General features: G+C 38.6%; 1 protein-coding gene across 3 annotated transcripts in view; it reads right to left on the bottom strand.

Annotated features, from left to right (window-relative positions):
• The window catches only part of AOAH (acyloxyacyl hydrolase), a 186,333-nt gene extending 168,145 nt beyond the window's left edge, over positions 1-18,188 (bottom strand). For 2 of the 3 annotated variants that reach the window (XM_061165364.1, XM_061165363.1), the window contains exons 1-2: positions 17,970-18,188; positions 17,697-17,885 (exon numbers count right to left, since the gene is read on the bottom strand). In XM_061165364.1, the coding sequence (XP_061021347.1) occupies positions 17,697-17,823 (127 nt within the window). In that variant the 5' untranslated portion in view covers positions 17,824-17,885; positions 17,970-18,188. Of the gene's footprint in view, positions 1-17,696; positions 17,886-17,961 lie in introns of all 3 variants that reach the window. The other variant, XM_061165366.1, reaches the window with a different exon arrangement.
• Between the last annotated feature and the right edge of the window lie 1,485 nt (positions 18,189-19,673).

Genomic DNA, 19,673 nt, shown 5'->3' with positions numbered 1-19,673 from the left:
TTTGTTTTCATCCTTGGCATGGAAGGACAAATGCAAAGAGAATTGTGCTGCTTGAGACCAACCTGCTTCTTTGTCCTTACAGAGATGACGTTTTCTTTTACTCAGGGCAGTCCCAACAAGCACTGATGACTCTCATGGCTCCTTAGCACTACTCGCTTAAATAGGAACTAATTAGATAGTGCCACTTGGCAAGTCCTAAATAAAAAGGAACCCCTTCCCCCCAAATTTAACTGTCTCTAAAGATTGGGTGTATCTTGCCTCTATCGCCACACTGCCTAGCAAAGAGTTGTTATGATCAAAAGAACTCTGCAGAAGAGCAGGTAATGGGGCTTGAAATATGTAAATGCCCATGCTGGGCTCAGCTTTGATTTGAGTCCCACTCACTTGGACATCCCCGCCCATTTCCACCGAGCTCAACTCCCCTTGGGTTGTTAATTTAGGGTCTGCAGTGAGGTGTGTCCTGAATCCTTTAGTAACAAGAATAGATAAATTGACTTTGCTATAGTTTCTAATAAGAGGTTTCACTGTCTTGACAGGCTGAAAAAATGTTTTCCCTTGGAGAAATGCATGAGCAGAGTAATTCTTCCCATTATAGACCATTCTCTGGCTGCTAATAAAAAGGCCTGGGTTTGCTGAAGCAAGTTTGTCCAAGCTACTGTTCATTTAAGAAGTGATGAGAGTGGGTGAGAACTATGTATTTTGCTCAGTGGTCACCATCTGAAATCTCCCATATGGAAAATCTCTTCTCACCTGGCAACTGAAAATAATGAGTATAGTAGAAACAGACACCCCTGACATTGTAAGAAAAGAAGCAAATAGGCTAGAATAAAAACACCTGCCACAGGAATCTGCTTCTAGACACACATCTCAGGTAGACTGCAGATTGTACCATGGAATCTTTTTGAAATGAAACAGAACTCTTAAAACTCTAATTATAATCATATCTGTGCTGGCTGGAGATGCGGCCAACTGCAGAGAGAGGTCTATTAGGTTTCGCATTTGTCTGAAGCCTACACTTCATCGAGAAGCCTTGAAAGCACCTGGCAGTTGTCAGAACCAGGGTCGGCCTGACTACACTTCCTTTTTGACCCCGAGTTGGGGCATAAATAATTCATCACATGGCTAGAATATCCTCTTCAGATTTCAAAGAGTTTTGCATACATTTTCATCTCATTTAAACTTCACAACAACTTGACTCATCACTGTAGGAATTATTGCTCTCATTGTACAGACCAGAAGTCAGAGGCTCAGAGAAGTTAGGTCCTTGCCAAGTATATAGCTAGAGAGCAAGGGAACTGAGACTGGAACGCAGTATGTAGTCCCTTCTGGATGCCAGGCACCATGCTGAGCTGTGAGTACACGCTGAGAACAAACTGATGTGGTTCCTGCCCTCTCAGAGATTGTACTCCATTAGGGAAAAGTGATCATAAACAAGGAGGCATGCATGCACTTATAAATAATTTTAGGTCCAATGAAGAAAAGGAACAGGATGAAGTAACAGAAGGCAATAAGAACGAAGATGGTGTAAAACTTAGCTAGAGCTGATATAGAGAGAAGGCGTCTCTGAAGAACACACACAAAAATGGCTACTATAATAGAAAGGAGCAAGCAGTTTGAGAGGTCAGGAAGGCTTTGCAGGCAGGAAGAGCTGATACCCACTTGATGGCAATAAGACTGGGAAAACCTGGCATTAGGAGATAAGGCGCAGACATAGGTGTAGGTCAGGTCCGTGAGTTTTGTAGATGGCAAACGAGGTAAGGATTCAACTTGAGAGGAATGGGGAGCTATGAATAGGTTTTGAGGAGGGGGCTGCTTCCGTTTGATCTATGTCTTAAAAATATCATGCTGGCTGTCCTGAGGAGGAAGGATCTTAGAGGGCAAATATGGGGGCAGAGGGATGAAGAAGGAGGCTATTTTGGGCCTGGGGAGAGATGATTGTTTATTGGATAGAGTAATGATTGACAGTGGGAGTGGAGGAAAAGAGACAAATCTGGGATCTACTATGGAAGTTGACCCAAGGGGATTTATTAATGAACTGATGAGAAATGTGAGGAAGGTAGAATCAAGGATGACTCTTTCATTTCTGGTTTGGGTACCAGAGAAGTGTAGAACACAGGGTTTAGAGTCACAGCTCACCCGGATTTTTGTCCTTGCATCCCTGTTGGACCAGCATGACATTTTCAAGTTCATTTCCCATATGACCCATCTCCCCAACCCGGTGCCCCTCCACAAATGCCTAAATTCTGTTCTCAGGTTTATATCAGCAGAGGATATAGTTTTTTTTTTTTTTTTTTCTTTTTTTTTATTAGTTGGAGGCCAATCACTTCACAACATTTCAGTGGGTTTTGTCATACATTGATATGAATCAGCCATGGATTTACACGTATTCCCCATCCCGATCCCCGCTCCCACCTCCCTCTCCACCCGATTCCCCCGGGTCCTCCCAGTGCACCAGGCTGGAGCACTTGTCTCATGCATCCCACCTGGGCTGGTGATCTGTTTCACCATAGATAGTATACATGCTGTTCTTTTGAAATATCCCACCCTCACATTCTCCCACAGAGTTCAAAAGTCTGTTCTGTATTTCTGTGTCTCTTTTTCTGTTTTGCATATAGGGTTATCGTTACCACCTTTCTAAATTCCATATATATGTGTTAGTATGCTGTAATGTTCTTTATCTTTCTGGCTTACTTCACTCTGTATAAGGGGCTCCAGCTTCATCCATCTCATTAGGACTGGTTCAAATGAATTCTTTTTAATGGCTGAGTAATATTCCATGGTGTATATGTACCACAGCTTCCTTATCCATTCATCTGCTGATGGGCATCTAGGTTGCTTCCATGTCCTGGCTATTATAAACAGTGCTGCGATGAACATTGGGGTGCACGTGTCTCTTTCAGATCTGGTTTCCTCAGTGTGTATGCCCAGAAGTGGGATTGCTGGGTCATATGGCAGTTCTATTTCCAGTTTTTTAAGAAATCTCCACACTGTTCTCCATAGCGGCTGTACTAGTTTGCATTCCCACCAACAGTGTAAGAGGTTCCCTTTTCTCCACACCCTCTCCAGTATTTATTGCTTGTAGACTTTTGGATAGCAGCCATCCTGACTGGCGTGTAATGGTACCTCATTGTGGTTTTGATTTGCATTTCTCTAATAATGAGTGATGTTGAGCATCTTTTCATGTGTTTGTTAGCCATCTTATGTCTTCTTTGGAGAAATGTCTGTTTAGTTCTTTGGCCCATTTTTTGATTGGGTCATTTATTTTTCTGGAATTGAGCTGCAGGAGTTGCTTGTATATTTTTGAGATTAATCCTTTGTCTGTTTCTTCATTTGCTATTATTTTCTCCCAATCTTAGGGCTGTCTTTTCACCTTACTTATAGTTTCCTTTGTAGTGCAAAAGCTTTTAAGTTTCATTAGGTCCCATTTGTTTAGTTTTGCTTTTATTTCCAATATTCTGGGAGGTGGGTCATAGAGGATCTTGCTGTGATTTATGTCGGAGAGTGTTTTTCCTATGTTCTCCTCTAGGAGTTTTATAGTTTCTGGTCTTACATTTAGATCTTTAATCCATTTTGAGTTTATTTTTGTGTATGGTGTTAGAAAGTGTTCTAGTTTCATTCTTTTACAAGTGGTTGACCAGTTTTCCCAGCACCACTTGTTAAAGAGGTTGTCTTTTTCCCATTGTATATCCTTGCCTCCTTTGTCAAAGATAAGGTGTCCATAGGTTCGTGGATTTATCTCTGGGCTTTCTATTCTGTTCCATTGATCTATATTTCTGTCTTTGTGCCAGTACCATACTGTCTTGATGACTGTGGCTTTGTAGTAGAGTCTGAAGTCAGGCAGGTTGATTCCTCCAGTTCCATTCTTCTTTCTCAAGATTACTTTGGCTATTTGAGGTTTTTTGTATTTCCATACAAATTGTGAAATTATTTGTTCTAGTTCTGTGAAAAATACCGTTGGTAGCTTGATAGGGATTGCATTGAATCTATAGATTGCTTTGGGTAGAATAGCCATTTTGACAATATTGATTCTTCCAATCCATGAGCATGGTATGTTTCTCCATCTGTTTGTGTCCTCTTTGACTTCTTTCATCAGTGTTTTATAGTTTTCTATGTATAGGTCTTTTGTTTCTTTAGGTAGATATACTCCTAAGTATTTTATTCTTTTTGTTGCAATGGTGAATGGTATTGTTTCCTTAATTTCTCTGTCTGTTTTTTCATTGTTAGTATATAGGAATGCAAGGGATTTCTGTGTGTTAATTTTATATCCTGCAACTTTACTATATTCATTGATTAGCTCTAGTAATTTTCTGGAAGAGTCTTTAGGGTTTTCTATGTAGAGGATCATGTCATCTGCAAACAGTGAGAGTTTCACTTCTTCTTTTCCTATCTGGATTCCTTTTACTTCTTTTTCTGCTCTGATTGCTGTGGCCAGAACTTCCAAGACTATGTTGAATAGTAGTGGTGAGAGTGGGCACCCTTGTCTTGTTCCTGATTTCAGGGGAAATGCTTTCAGTTTTTCACCATTGAGGGTGATGCTTGCTGTGGGTTTGTCATATATAGCTTTTATTATGTTGAGGTATGTTCCTTCTATTCCTGCTTTTTGGAGAGTTTTAATCATAAATGAGTGTTGAATTTTGTCAAAGGCTTTCTCTGCATCTATTGAGATAATCATATGGTTTTTATCTTTCAATTTGTTAATGTGGTATATTACATTGATTGATTTGCGGATATTAAAGAATCCTTGCATTCCTGGGATAAAGCCCACTTGGTCATGGTGTATGAAGGATATAGTTTTATATTTTGTAATTCTAACCAACAACCTCTATCCCCAGACTTTCTCACTTTGGTTAAAAGGAAATAAGAAAGAAAGGTAGGAAAACAATCACCTAAAATGATCCTACAGTCAGCCTTGTTTCCCTAAGATATTAGTTACCAAGCCAGATAGGGTAGCACACAGCCCAGCTGTGAATACTACACTTTCACCTTTTTTCCTGCTTTCTTCTCTCAGTCTGGACATGGATAGGGAGAGAGGGTAGGAGAAGAAAAGAGAGAGGAGGGGAGGAAAAAGAAGGGAGAAGCCATGGTACAGTAGAGAGTGAAGAATCTGGGGCTCAGACAGACCTGGATTCAAATCTTGCTTTCTATCACTTATTAGTTGTTATATTTGGTGGGATTGTTAACCTCTCTGAACCCAGATTTTTGGTACCCACAGAAAAGAATAATAAAGTCCTCTTTGTGGTATACATTAAAAATGGTCACAGACATTTTACACTTCCTCCCACAAAGAGGTGATGTCTATTTTCCAGCCCTTTGAATCTGGCCTTGTGACCTTGCTTTGATCAGTAGTATGTAGAAGTGACAGCTTTTCAGATCCAACTCTAGACCCCAAGAGGCCTTGCATCTTCAATTTTTCCCATTTAGAATTTCACAGCCATGAGCTTGAGCTAGTCTGCTGGAGAGCCCACATGAAGGGAAAGTCCAGTAATAGTCTGCCAGCTACCAGGTTTGGGAATGTGTGTGTGTGTTAAGTTGCAAGTCCAGTAATAGTCTGCCAGCTACCAGGTTTGGGAATGTGTGTGTGTGTTAAGTTGCTATGTTGCTGCTGCTGCTAAGTCACTTCAGTCGTGTCCAACTCTGTGCGATACCATAGACGGCAGCCCACCAGGCTCCCCCGTCCCTGGGATTCCCCAGTCAAGAACACTGGAGTGGGTTGCCATTTCCTGCTCCAATGCAGGGAAGTGAAAAGTGAAAGTGAAGTCACTCAGTCATGTCTGACTCTTAGCGACCCCATGGACCGCAGCCTACCAGGCTCCTCTGTCCATGGGATTTTCCAGGTGAGACTACTGGAGTGGGGGGCCATTGCCTTCTCCGTAGTTGCCATGAGGCCATTCTAAATATCCGGCTCATCATTCCACCATGTACCAACTGAGTGCAGCCGCAGAAGTGAGCCTTCCCAAGACCAGCTCAAGGGCCACTGAACAATGCCCATCAAAAAATGCCAACCCTCAGGATTGTGGGCTAATAATTGATTGCTGTGTAAGTGCACAGAGGCTTGTAATTCGGCAAAGGCTATCTGAAAACCTGGCAAAAGTCTTGTGAGGATTAAGTGACATAACACAGAGAATACACATGGTGCCTGGCACAGAGTAGGTGTTTAAGGTTAGTTTCTACCCCACCTACTGAGACCATCATAGGGTAAAGAACATTATCCTCCATGCCTCTTTTTAAAAAATAGAAACTCAGAAACCTATTTTTGAAAAACATGTAATATCACTAATCTTTTTACTTTTCTATGGTTGAATTTACTTTTATTATAGATATCTTGTATTTTCAATGTATTTGGGCAGATTAGGTTCTGTGTCCTAAACCGAATCATCACCTGGAATATTATTTTTATGAGAAAATGCTCAGTGAGTTTCAAACTGCCATCTCTCCCAAAAATACTGGCAGTGAAAGAGGCACTATATTGGACAATTACTGGTGAGAACAAGGCTAAGGGCATCCAAGTGGGGGCAGAGTCCAACCAAAGCAGCAAGAGGAAATTAGCAGACTGTGCTGAGAAATACAGAATAGTGGGCTTCACTAATTTAGAAATATATAAAATTTAGAAATATATAAACAATGATAAAGAAATGACAGTGAGGACACTGGGAGTCAATCCATCCTGTTCTTATTCATGCATACTTACTAGCGTCCACTATGTGCTCAGAGGCTTGAGTATACAAAGAATAAGAGAAATCACAGAACACTAGGAAATGCTGAAGATTAGAAAAGTAATCTAATCATTGCAACCTGCAAGTATTTGGTGGAGGGACCTGTTAGTGCTTTGGGAACACATAGGAAGAAGAAACTAACGCTGCCTTTGCTAACTAGTGACATTTTCCTGGAGGAGTTGAGTATTATGAGATGGGAAGACCTTATTTGACAGAAAAAAAGGCAGGAAAAGACTTCAGGAAGAGAGTAGTAGTATTTCTAAAGATTTGAATGTGAGAAGGAGAAGAGCTGGCCAAGGCTAGAGCCCAGGTTCTATGGGAAAGGAAGAGTAAGAAAGTTAGGAAGGAGATAGATCATGAAGAGGCTTGAAGGTCAGATTACAGACCACAGGCTTCATGCTCTAGAATATGCTGCTGCTAAGTCACTTCAGTCATGTCTGACTCTGTGCGGCCCCATAGACGGCAGCTCACCAGGCTCCTCTGTCCCTGGGATTCTCCAGGCAAGAACACTGGAGTGGGTTGCCATTTCCTTCTCCACTAGAATATAGATCAATGGTTTTCAAACATTTTGCTCTGAACCCCCAAAATAAATTTGAAAAGCTTTGTACCCTTCCACATTTTGATGGATGTTAAAATATTATTAAGGAATATAAGTTTCATTAGTTACAAGGGATACAATTCCAGGAGGATTGTAAATATTGCAATAGAAAAATTACATTAATCTTCCATATGTATCCAAAAGAATCTAAATAGTATAATGACTTATACCTACTCTCATCTACTTTAAAAATATATGATCAAATTCTTCTTTCACAGTGAAAAATTTGCATTGATAATTCCTTTCCTTGAACTCATCTTTCAGTGAAAAGTCTACTTCACTGAATTTTCCTTCCACTAGAGTTTTATCCCAATATAATGTATTTTAATTGTTGAAGGTATTTTTTCACACTAAATAGATGTATAAAATTTAAATAAAACCTTTACTTTCTTGTGAATAAAACACTGAAAGTATTTAAAAAATTCTTCTGGATAGAATTTTCTTTATTAGTAAAATTAACTTGTCTAAGCAATATGTATTGTCAGTTTGATAAACAGTTTCTAAATAAAGGTAAAATTTTCTTGGAATTACATCTTTTAATGAGATGGTTGGGCTATTTCAATTAATACCTATGCTTTAAAAAAATATTACTTACTCATTTAAAGACACAAGGTTCATGTCAAGTATCATGTCTGTTTTTTTTTTAAATTGAAGTATAGTTGATTACAATTTGTGTTAACTACCGCTGTACAGCAAAGTGATTCAGATATATATATATATGTGTATGTGTATACATTCTTTTTTAAATATATAATTCTCCATTATGGTTTATCATAGAATATTGAATATAGTTCTCTATGCTATACAGCAGGACCTTGTTGTTTATCCGTTCTACGTATAAAAGCTTACATCTGCTAACCCCAGTGTTTTTATTTTTCATTTTTAAAGAGGTAAGAGCTGAGAAAACATGCTTATTTAAATAAGTAAAAGAGAATGGAAGGACTTCTGATATGCTGGTGCCACTCAATTCCTTAACTCCTTTTAGTTAAATGTCAAAAATCTGAAAGTGATCAATCACTGAAATTATTTAAGGCTCCCTTCAATTCTGTTGAAAGCAAAAAACTTGATAAAACTGAGTTGAAAAAACATTTGCTGCCCAATTAATGGAGCCTTTCACTTTCTCAATTTCTGAGAAATATAAAAAAAAGTTTTACTAAAACTTTAGTTTTACTTTAGTAAAAAACTTTACTAAAAAGTTTTACCTTTTAATTCTACCTACTTCAATTTCACTTAGAGAGACCTTGTTAAAAACTAATATGCTCAGAAACAATTGGCAAGTTGAAATACTGTTCTTTTCAATACACTTTTGCCTATACAACGTTTGAGGTAAAATTCTTTATCTTATTGTGTACCTCACAGACATTTTTGTCAAATGTTGGAGCTGTAGATATAGTTCATTCAAGCTATGAAAAATGTCCTCTGTATAAACCTAAATGGCAAAGTCAGATCTTATTATCAAAGAAATTAACCAATCAGATTTTCTTTCAGAAGAGTATAACTTTATGTTTCCATTTACTTCTATATTTAAATTTTAAGATAGAGGATGGATGGATAGAAAAAGATGGATTAATGGGTGGGTGGATAGATGGACAGATGGATGAATAGAAAGAAGCATAGACAAATAATGAGTAAATGGATAGATAGAGAAATAATCTTAGACTATGCCCAATCATTTTTATCCACAAACTTAATTGCTAACTTGAGAAGTTCTCACCTGCCAGCAACAATTTACTACTGCCAAATTTCTCAGAAACATTTTGTTGAAAGAAAAAGGTATTTACTTTTACTTGTCTACTTAACAACCCAACTTTAGAAATTAAATAAAACAATAAAACAAAATCTAAACTCATTATAAGTATAAACCTAGATAGTTTTCAAGGAAATATTCCTGAATATCAATAGCGATAATCTGAGTTTGGGGACTACAGTTCATTACATTCTTTAAAAATATCTGTATTTTCTAAAATCTCTATGGAAGTCATATATTCTTTTATAACTACAAAAAAACAATACATTGTATTTTATCAAACAATTTCTCATTGAATAAGCTTTTGAATAGTTGCCTTCTACTTCAATAAGTTTCAGGAAATTATGAAAAGACCTTTGTTCTTTCAGCTCTCTACTAGGTGTTTTCACAAACTATATCTCATTTAATCCTCACAGCAACCTCACGAGATTGGTACTTCCCATTTTACAGATGAGAAATGTGAGACTCAGAGAGGTTAAGCAATATACCTGAGGCCTTTCAGACAAGTAGTGATTCAACTGTTCACGGGCTAGCTAGTGATTCCTACCCAGATCTATTGATATTTGAAATTTATACACTGCTGAGTATCACACTGCATACATTAAAATTTTGGATTCTGAAAGTGAAAATTATCATTTGTGTTAACTAAAATAATTGCTATACCGATGTCTATATGATTTGTGAATATAATTTCTTAATATTCTTTTTACTTTCTAATGATGTTTTCTGGAGAACAAAATGTTTAATAAAGTACAACTTGTATTTTCTTTTTGTATAGTTCTTTTGATGTCATATCTAAGAGTATTCACCCAGTCCAAAATCACAAAGCTTTTTCTTCTGTACTTTTTCTGAAAGTTTTTAGTTTTAGTTTTCACCTTGAGGTCTAAGATCTATTTTGAGATAATAATTATGTATGATTTGGAGTAAGGAATCAGATAGTGTCAGCTCTCTACCTGGTTTCTTTGAAATTTTTGGATATTCTGGCTTTTTGTCTTTTCCATACAAATTTTAGGATCAGCTTGCCAATTTCTAAAAAAAAAATAGATGTTAGGATTTTGAAGGAATTGTGTTTAGTCTATTAGATCAATATGGGGAGTACTGCTATCTTAACACTATTGAGTCTTCTGATCAATTAGCCTGAAGTATCTCTCCTTTTCTGTAACGCACCTTCAATTTCTCCTTACAATGTTTTGTAGTTTTCAGTTAGAGTAATTGCATTCCTTTTGTTAAATCTATTCTTATTTTTATCATATTATGAATGGAAATGGAATTGTTTTCTTAATTTCAGTTCTTAAACATTTACTGTTAATATAAATAAATATAATTAATTTTTATATTAATCTTGAATCTTACCACCTTGCTAAACTTGCTAATTCTAGTACTTTTATTGTAAATAACTTAGGATTTTATACATTCAGGAACATGTCTGAAAATATTGTTTTACTTATTCCTTTCCAACTTGCTTGCTTATATTATTTTTCTTTCTTTATTAAGCTGAATAGAGTCTTCAAAACAATGGTAAGTACAAATGGTGAGGTGGACATCTACCACGTTTTCTGGTTTTGAGAGAAAAGCATTCAGTCTTCCCTCATTAAATATAACATTAGTAATAAGTTTTCATAGATGCTTTTTATCATGTTAAGGAAGTTCCTTTTTCTTTCATAACTTCTTGAGTGGTTTTAATATGGGTGGGTGATTGATTTTGTCAAATAATTTTTCAATTTCTATCAGGATGATAATGTAGTTATAGCTTCTATTCTACTAATTTGATATATCCTATTAATTGATTTTCAGATCTTAAAACAACCATGCATTCCTAGGATAAATGGTACTTGATCATGGGGTATAACCTACTTTATATTTTGCTGGATGCAGTTTTTAAATGTTTTTTAGGGATTTTTGTGTCTATGTTTATACAGGATATCGGTCTACTATTTCCTTTTCTTGTGATGTCTTTGTCCAGATTTGATATTAATGCAAAAGATGGAATCATCTGGAAAGTATTCCTTCCTCTTACATTTTATGAAGAAAATGGAATGAATTTAAATCGGTTGGTGAATACATTCAAAGTTGTGGCTATTGGCTTCACTTTTCTTAGGCTCTTTCAGGTCTTCCCAACACGTGCACAGTTTCCAAATCAATCAGGGATGTGTGGAGACCTTATCTTGGCCTTCTATGATGCTCACACTACTAGGGCTTCACTGTTAAATTTCTGGCTGATCTTCATTGTCCCACCTAGGGCCAAAACCTTAAGCTAGCAAACTGCATGTTCTCCTTGTTAATTCCCAACAGAGTCCATCACTTTTAGCCAACAAAGCCATCTTTGAATCCTGGCTGAATCAAGTCTGTCCCATTAGCAGTAGACCTGCTGGTTTTTGCAGACAGCTCCACAGTAGTGAAACTGCTGTTCTCACTAACTAAGCTGAGGGCAAGGGTAGATGGAGCAGCCTCAGGCAAAAAGGTCAGAGTTTTACTGTTCTTCCTGAAGTGCAAGCAGTTATTCAAGAATAAACATTCCTAAATTCATTGTGGTCCAATGGTTGATTTTTAGTGTCCCAAAATGGTTGCTTAAGACAGTCTTTCCAGTTTTATGCTTGGCCTTTTGCACAGCCCCTCATACCATAATAATCAGAATTCCCTCTTGCACTTGTTTATATCTGAAAGAATCTGGGGCTTATGTTAAAGGGCAATCTAATCTGTTTTAATTGACATTTGACATTTTTAAATTGTGGGAATCATACTTTTTTAAAAGAGGATTTTGTCCAGGGAAAGATTCAGAAGATTTGTCCTCTTTGCTAATATTGAAGAACAATTAGTTTATGAGAGAAAGGGAATAGTAGTGGAGTAATTTGTTTTTCTTTCCAAATTACTGAGTGTGAAGGCTGGGAGAAAAAAGCTTGATTATCAACCCTTTCCCCCTCAAAAACAAAATAAAACAAAAAACCCTCACCCCACAGCATACTCTTCATCTATTAATTTCCACTATATAGTCATGCCTATTTGGTGAATCACTTTGGGATTAAGTCACATACATTCTCTTTTGCAATACTCTTTAGTGTTCAGTTTGGAGACTTTTCTTTTTTAATCATTTCTATGAGTGGTTGGCAGAATGATAAGATTAGTGAGGGCAGAACCTCAGAATGTGATTGGATATCATTTCTGTGATTATGTTATGCTCTATGATAAGAGAGGGGCTTACCATTTGGTGCTAGTGGTGAAGAACTTGCTGCCAATGCAGGAGACAAAGAAGACCTGAGTTTGATATCTGGGTTGGGAAGAGTCCCAGGAGGAGGACATGGCAACCCACTCCAGTATTCTTGCCTTGACAATCCCATAGACAGAGGATCCTGGTAGGTTACAGTCCATGAGGTCGCACCGAGTCAGACATGACTAAAGCGACTGAGCACTCATGATAAGAGAGATTTTGCATATGCAGTTAAGGACTCTAGTTAGTCTACTTTGAGTTAGTCAAGGTTATCCTGGGTGGACCCAACATAATCAGGTGAACCCTGTAAACATAGAGGATTTTTTTCCTCTAGCTGTTCTTAAAGAAATAGGTATGTTGTTAACTTCCTTTGTAAAGGAGTAGCCTCTAAGAGCTGAGAGTGCTCCCAGCTGACAGTTTGTAAGTACATGGGACCTCAGTCCTGAAAATCCAAGAAACTAAATTCTGCCAACAACCAGTGAACTTGCAAGAGAACCTGAGTCTCAACTCACATTGCAACCCCAGCTGACATCTCAATTTCAACATTGTAAAATTCTGAGCAGAGAACCCAGTTATGTTATGTCCAGATTTCTCATGTGCAGAAATTGTGAGATGGTAAATTTATGTTGTCTTAAACTGAAGAATGTATGGCAATTTATTACACAGCAATAGAAAGCTAATAGACTATGAAATTTTTTTTTTTCCCATAAGTGAATCTTTCAATAAGATAGCCAAGATTTGAGAATTTGTAGTTATACAGATAAAGATTGACAAGTAATTATTCAGTTTGCTCGGGCCTCTTTGCTTTATGTTAGGTTTAATTTTGGGACTTCTATAGCATATTTTCAATTTTTTTTATTGATTTCCCAAAGAGTACACAATCGCAACTCCTCTGGGTACTTACTATGTACCAAGCACAGTTGTAAGTCCTTCATGTGTATTTACTCACTAGCCCTCTATATCACCCTGGCTTCCCAGGTGGCTCAGTGGTTTAAAAAAGAAAAGAAATGCAAACCCTGCCTGCCAATGCAGATGTAAGAGACCAGGGTTCAATCCCTGGATCAAGAAGATCCCCTAGAGGAGGAAATGGCACCCCATTAAAATATTCTTGCCTGGACAATCCCATGGACAGAGGAGACTGGCAGGCTACAGTTCCATGGGGTTGCAAAGAGTCGGACACAATGGAGGTATGAACACATACCTAAGCCTCCACACCATCCTAGGATGCAGGTCCCATGTAATCTCATCTTATAGACAGGGGACACGAGGTACAGAGGGTGAAGCTGTGCCCTTATGTCAAATGTGTACAGAGAGGCAGAGCTAGGACTCAAATCCAGACAGTCTGAGCCCAGAGTCCAAGCTCTCTTACTCTTACCCACCATGTCTTACTATTGTTTTTGCAAAGCTCCTCTAGAAAATATGGAATATTCAGAAAGCACTGAAAAGAAATCACAGATCGTTTGTAGCCTCATTACTCGCAGATAACCACACAACCACAGTTAGCATTTTGCTGTTCATCCTATCTGGGACAACAGCTTATAAACAAAGAGGTGGGTACGTTATAACTTCTGGGGGATTTCACTCCACTTAATGTTTTGTGACATTTTTTTCCCCTCTTTCTCATAATATATTTAAACTATGATCTAGTTTACTGCCTCTCCCTTTCCTTCCAAAAAAGAATTTATTCACTTTCATCTTGAGGAAAAGCATACTCTCCACTTGGATTTTTCAATTTTGCGCACTTTGGGATCTTTCCCCAGAATTGTGCACCTCTCTCTAGAGTGTCTTTATGGGTTTTCTCTGCAGGGGTATGACCCCAGAACAAGCCAGATAAACAAAAGGCAAATGTAAGCTTAGTGAAAATTGAGGTGATCAGAAATCTACCATCTGCACCACGGTTAAGGTTAAATTCTATGATATCTAAAAATAAAGGTAGAGGATTTAGGAAAGGGAAAGTGGGAACGTGAGGGACAAAGGGCAGAGGGTTGCATGAAGCTGCAGCTGGGAACTAGAGGGCATATGGCTACACCTCGAGCATCAGCAGGCCTGTGAGTGTGGAGGTGAGCAGGCAATCAGCAGGGAGTGACTGTGGACTGCCAATACCAGCCAAAGAGCTGCACCAGCCATGACACTTCCATGTGGGAGCTCTGTGGGCCGCGGACTGTAAGTGTCAGGGTGACACACAATCTCTCCCCGAGAACTGAGAGCAACCCTCAGAGAGGGGAGAAGGAAAAGAGCCCTGAATTATCCAGAGAGACTGAATCTAAACCCACAAGTAGAAAGATGAAATGTTTTCTGTCCTCAGCAGTGACTGTGGTGGTTTATGAACAAGTGTTCAGATATAGAAAAATAGAGAAAATAAAATTTCTGTCCATGTAAATTGTGATCATAGATTTTCAACCTTCTCTGCTGGCTCTGTCTAAATCTTTCCTATTTTTGTCCGTGACATTGTTACTTTACCATTCCCGCTGGCTGAAAGCTTAGGATCACTTCCTCTTTATCATTCAAACATAAAGTCATCTCTGACCATTGTATGTGTGATGTGGAGGTAGGAAGAGGAGGTTTTAACTCACTCAAAGGCATTTTATATATTTAACCAAACATGAATGATGGAAAAAAGGGTGTTTTTTTTTAACTCTTTAAAAAGCTTCCTGAGCACCAAATAGGGCTTAAATAAAAACAAAAACAACCTCAAAAAATCAATGAATACATTTAAATGTCAATAACTTTGAAACATAAGGATTATTTTGCCCCTAAATCACCCATGTAAAGAAAATAATGTTTTGCAAAAATGAACATGATTTATTACTAATTTCATAACATTTGAAAAGCAGCAGAAAGAGGCACTGCCCGTTCCAGAATAGTAGAATCAGAGTTTGCTCGTCAAATGAAATGTATAGTTCAGTGCAAAGAAATGATGGTAAAACTTGGGAAAGAGGCCATTAGGGTTTTGCATAGCTTAGTTCTGATTTTGGAACATGTTCAAGGCCATGCCCTCCAGATCTGCTGGTTGGTTCCCACTGCAAAGACTCGTCCTGGCATAGGCGCTGTGGTTGGTTGTTTATGATGGGATGTTGGCTCAGTCACTCAGTAACTTCTACCGTGGCTCCTTGTGGAGCATCTCTCCAGTCACGACAGTCCCCACTTCCATGAGCGCTGCCACCTCCCTCCACGAAACTGGCAGCCACATCTGCACTGTGAGCTCTCTTCACTCCCACCTGCCTCTTATTCACTGATTTAAAGACTTAGCCCAGACTCTCTCTTCCAGGAAGTTAGATTGACAGCCAGAAGGAGAGTCCCTCTCTCTGTGGGTTGACCTCCTTAGCGCAAACTCTGGATTATGGGAACCAATGAGTTGGAAGGCATGTAGTCTTGCTTTTTCATCTGAAAGTTGTTGGGATTAACCGAAGTCCAATCGGCAATTCCTCCTTTACTCCCACCCTCTCCAAGAGGCGCTCCCTCTTACCACCAGCTGAAAGTAGAGTGAGCTTATTTTGCTGCTTCCTAAGACACTTCACATTTGGCCAGCGACTAAGGGCCTCCCCAGGCCCCCTTTCAGGAGATACCTCCCACCACCACAACTGCTGAAGGCGCACACTTGACCCACAAAATTGTGGTATGACAAAACGGTTATTTTAAAATTTGTTTTGCAGTAATATATAATCAAAACAACCACATCCTAGGACTCCCTCAACACCTCTTGCTAACTCTCTATGTCTCATTGGGAATGGGGCAGGAAAGGAAATCAGTATATTATGTCTACTTTATGGAAGTGGAAGACCAAGTATCTCAGTTCAACTATCCTAGAAGTAAAACTGATTTCACTTAAGCCTTTCTCAAGAACATTTCTGTTTTATAAGCTTTAGGTATTTGTTTTGAGAAAATAGAAAGTGGTAAATAATTATTGGATGGAAACAAATATTGAGTGGGGACAACCTCCTAGGCATGTTTCCAACGGGGCCACAGATCTCTGCTTCCAGGCCTGTGGAGAATAGATTCTCATGGAATCTGGGTCTTAAGGTTTTAATTTAAAAGAAGACTTTGAAGCCAGGGATGTGTTCTTTACCATGTATAATGACTGGAAATCATGATTTTTTTTTTTTCAGGAAATAGGACTAAATCATATATTTTCTCTACAGTCTCCAGAAATAATTCATGTGTCACACTCTGTATCCAAACTTTTCATTTGTAAGAGATGGCCACTATACTTATCCCTTGAGTTCTTTTCCTGGCTTCTTAAACCAGGATTTTATTTTGGGATCTGCTCATTGAATAATTACTACTCAGACTTTGGCTTCATGGACTGACCCTGTGAAAGCCTGATGGGAATCTCTAGGTATGATAGGAATATCAAAGGTCTTACCCTCCTTTTACTCCTCTCTAAAACAATAACAACAAACAAACAAAAACACCAAACAACAACTTGGAAATAAAATACTTCAATAAAAGTTAAGCGAAAGAGCCATGTCTCAGCCAGTGTTCAATGTTTTCAGGTGACTGTCTGTTTATTGCCAACTCTGGACTCACTGACAGAAAGATCAAAACTAAGATTGCTGAATCCTTACTGTGTGCAAACACCATAAATTTACATATATGATCTCAATTCTCACTGTATCCCCATGAAGGGGGTATTATGTGCCTCATTTCATCGGTAACACAGAGGCATGGAGTGTTAAGTAAGTTGCTCAAGCTTTCAGATTGTACAGGATGGAGCAGAGGAGAAGGGGGTGGCAGCAGTTCAAAGGTCAAAGTCTACCTTCTTTCTGATATGTAATGCTGATGCTGCCTGTTGTCCTGAAAGGCAGTTGAGAATTTCAGGCTCTTATAGTTGGCATCCAGGGGGAAAAGATTTCAATCACCAATGAGGTGGAACACTTTTAATTCAAGCTAGCAACTATATAGCACACTTCTATACACTCATATTTGCATACAGAGTGAATGCTTTAAGACTCAAAATTTTTATCTGCTAGTGAAGTTATTGATACATTAACTGGACTCTTTTGGCCATGGATGTCATTAAATAGGTGGTTTTCTGTGAAAGCCAAGAATTTGACCCCATGATGTTAACATTAAAAATACACAGAATAGGACTCACTGGTGGTTCAGAATCTGCCTATTAATGCAGGGGACACGGATTTGACACCTGGTCCGGGAAGATCCCACATGTCTTGTGGCAACTAAGCAAGCACTCCACAACTACTGAACCTGAGGAGCCCATGCTCTGCAACAAGGGAAGCCACTGCAATGAGAAGCCAGAACACCACAACTACAGAGTAGCCTCCACTAACCGCAGTTAGAGAAAGTCTGAGCACAGCAATGAAGACCCAGTGCAGCCAAAGATAAATAAATAAATTTATATATTAAAAAAGAAGTAAATAAGAAGTAAAAACAGTTGAGTTTGTTTTTTTTTTAATGCACAGGATAATTACTTACCTATGCAGTAATGGCTATTGGAGTGTCTGCTGTCAGTCCAGTTGTCATAGCCCGAAGAGACCAAGGTGTGAAGGGTCAGGAGAAAAAATAGAGGAGCAGTCATAAGGATTTTCTGAGGAGACTTCATCTCGGAGCTCTTATATATCAGGAGACTTCAGGCTGGCAACAGAAGCTGCAGGCTGAAGGATGCTGAAATGAGGCCCAAGAGCTGATTAATCTCTCTCCATTTCTCTTCTGTCCTCTAACACACACACCCCACACTCACATACACACTTTTCACTACGCAGAACCCAGAGAGGGAGCTGCACAGCTCGGGTCTGGGAAGAGCTGGAGGAGCCCCTGGTGCACAATTCTTCTAAGCTTTAAACTGAAGGAAAAACTGCCGCAGGTTGCAGCTGAGGCAGCCAAGAGTGCTTTTGCACTTGCTGGCTGAAGTCAGTGGCGGTGAACTCCAGGAACCTTGAAGCCTCCCGGAATCATCCTGTGGCCTGGTTAGGCAGCGCTTCCTCTTTCTTTCTTGCAAAACAAAGCTAAACTAAAAGTAAAACCGAAGAAGGAAACCTCAACCACAAACACACAACACTTTAGCAATTTGATAGCAGTGTTCAGACTGTAGAAATTACCATCTGTTATATTCAGAAGTTATATAGTTTTGCTCTAAACTGTTTTGTATAGTGAGACTGGGCTCCTTCTTTGGTGGTTAAAGAATGTTCTGGTCAAGTAGTTGTTTTCCTTTGGAGATGTTGGATTATTCCTTCAAGGGTCAAGTTTTCCCAGGGCCTTTCATTGGTGTTCAGAAAATGAACAATGAGATAGTCATGGGGCACTTGGCACTGGTGGATTTTCAATCTAATAAGAAAAAAAATGAACTGAAATTAATCAATTCATTTTTACTTGGCTGTGTATGATACATCTCTTTTCTTTTTTTTTTTTCCATTTATTTTTATTAGTTGGAGGCTAATTACTTTACAGTATTGTAGTGGTTTTTGCCATACATTAACATGAATCGGGGATGGATTTACATAGATACATCTCTTTTCTGAAGAATTTCAAAGTATGTTCAGATCCCTCACCTGAGAATGATTCATTCATTTTTGAGAGGCTGATTTTCTACTTTGAAGATGAGAACTGAATGCTATTTTTCCAAGAAAAAAAAAAAAAAGCTAACTGAAAACTCAACCAGACTGTAGATAAAGACATATAATCTAAATGCTTTGTTCTAAAATAGGCTACAGCAAAGTCACAAGCCGTTTCTTATCCAATAAGATAAGAGAACTGGGGCAAAGGACCACAATCTAGATGGGCCTAGGGATCAAGCAATTAACAGTCTCCCTGTTTAGGCTCTGAAGATAGCTTGTTATAAACTTTATAAATATTATAAAAGTTATCAAGGGACTTCCCTGGTGGTCCAGTGGCTGAGATGCTACGATCCCAATGCAGGGGGCCAGGGTTCTATCCCTGGTCAGGGAACTAGATCCCATATGCTGCAACTAAGAGTTCCCATGCCACTAAAGATTCTGCGTGCAGTGACTAAGACCAGGAGCAGCCAAATACATAAAAATATTAGAAATTATTTTAATTGTTTTAAATATTTAATTAAATATACAATTTCTAGTAACATTTAATAGAAACCAAAATTGGTAGAGATTTCTTCTCCTTCTCCTCCCCCTGCTTTTACTTAAGGAGTAACATTTTAAATAGCAGGTAGAATTTTAGAGTTGTATTCTTTCTAGGATGTAGGAGATACCAATTTTCATGGTTTGAAGATTCCTTGTATAAGCATCAGTTTAACAAATGCCAATTTGTCAAATCTCTGAACCTGTGACAAACACCAGAGTGTTTCCCTCCTTAAGTCCCCGGCATTGACTGGGTCAACGACTACCAAAAATGTCCTTGCTCATCATGGGCCCTTGACTTCCTTTGAGGCTGATCTGCTGGTTTGCAAGGTCCCTGACCCTATGGCCAAGGGAAGCTCTA

The sequence above is a fragment of the Dama dama genome, chromosome 18 (assembly GCF_033118175.1).
Source record: "Dama dama isolate Ldn47 chromosome 18, ASM3311817v1, whole genome shotgun sequence".
In the NCBI taxonomy this organism is placed as follows: domain Eukaryota; kingdom Metazoa; phylum Chordata; class Mammalia; order Artiodactyla; family Cervidae; genus Dama; species Dama dama.
This window is presented reverse-complemented; position numbering and strand designations above follow the sequence as displayed.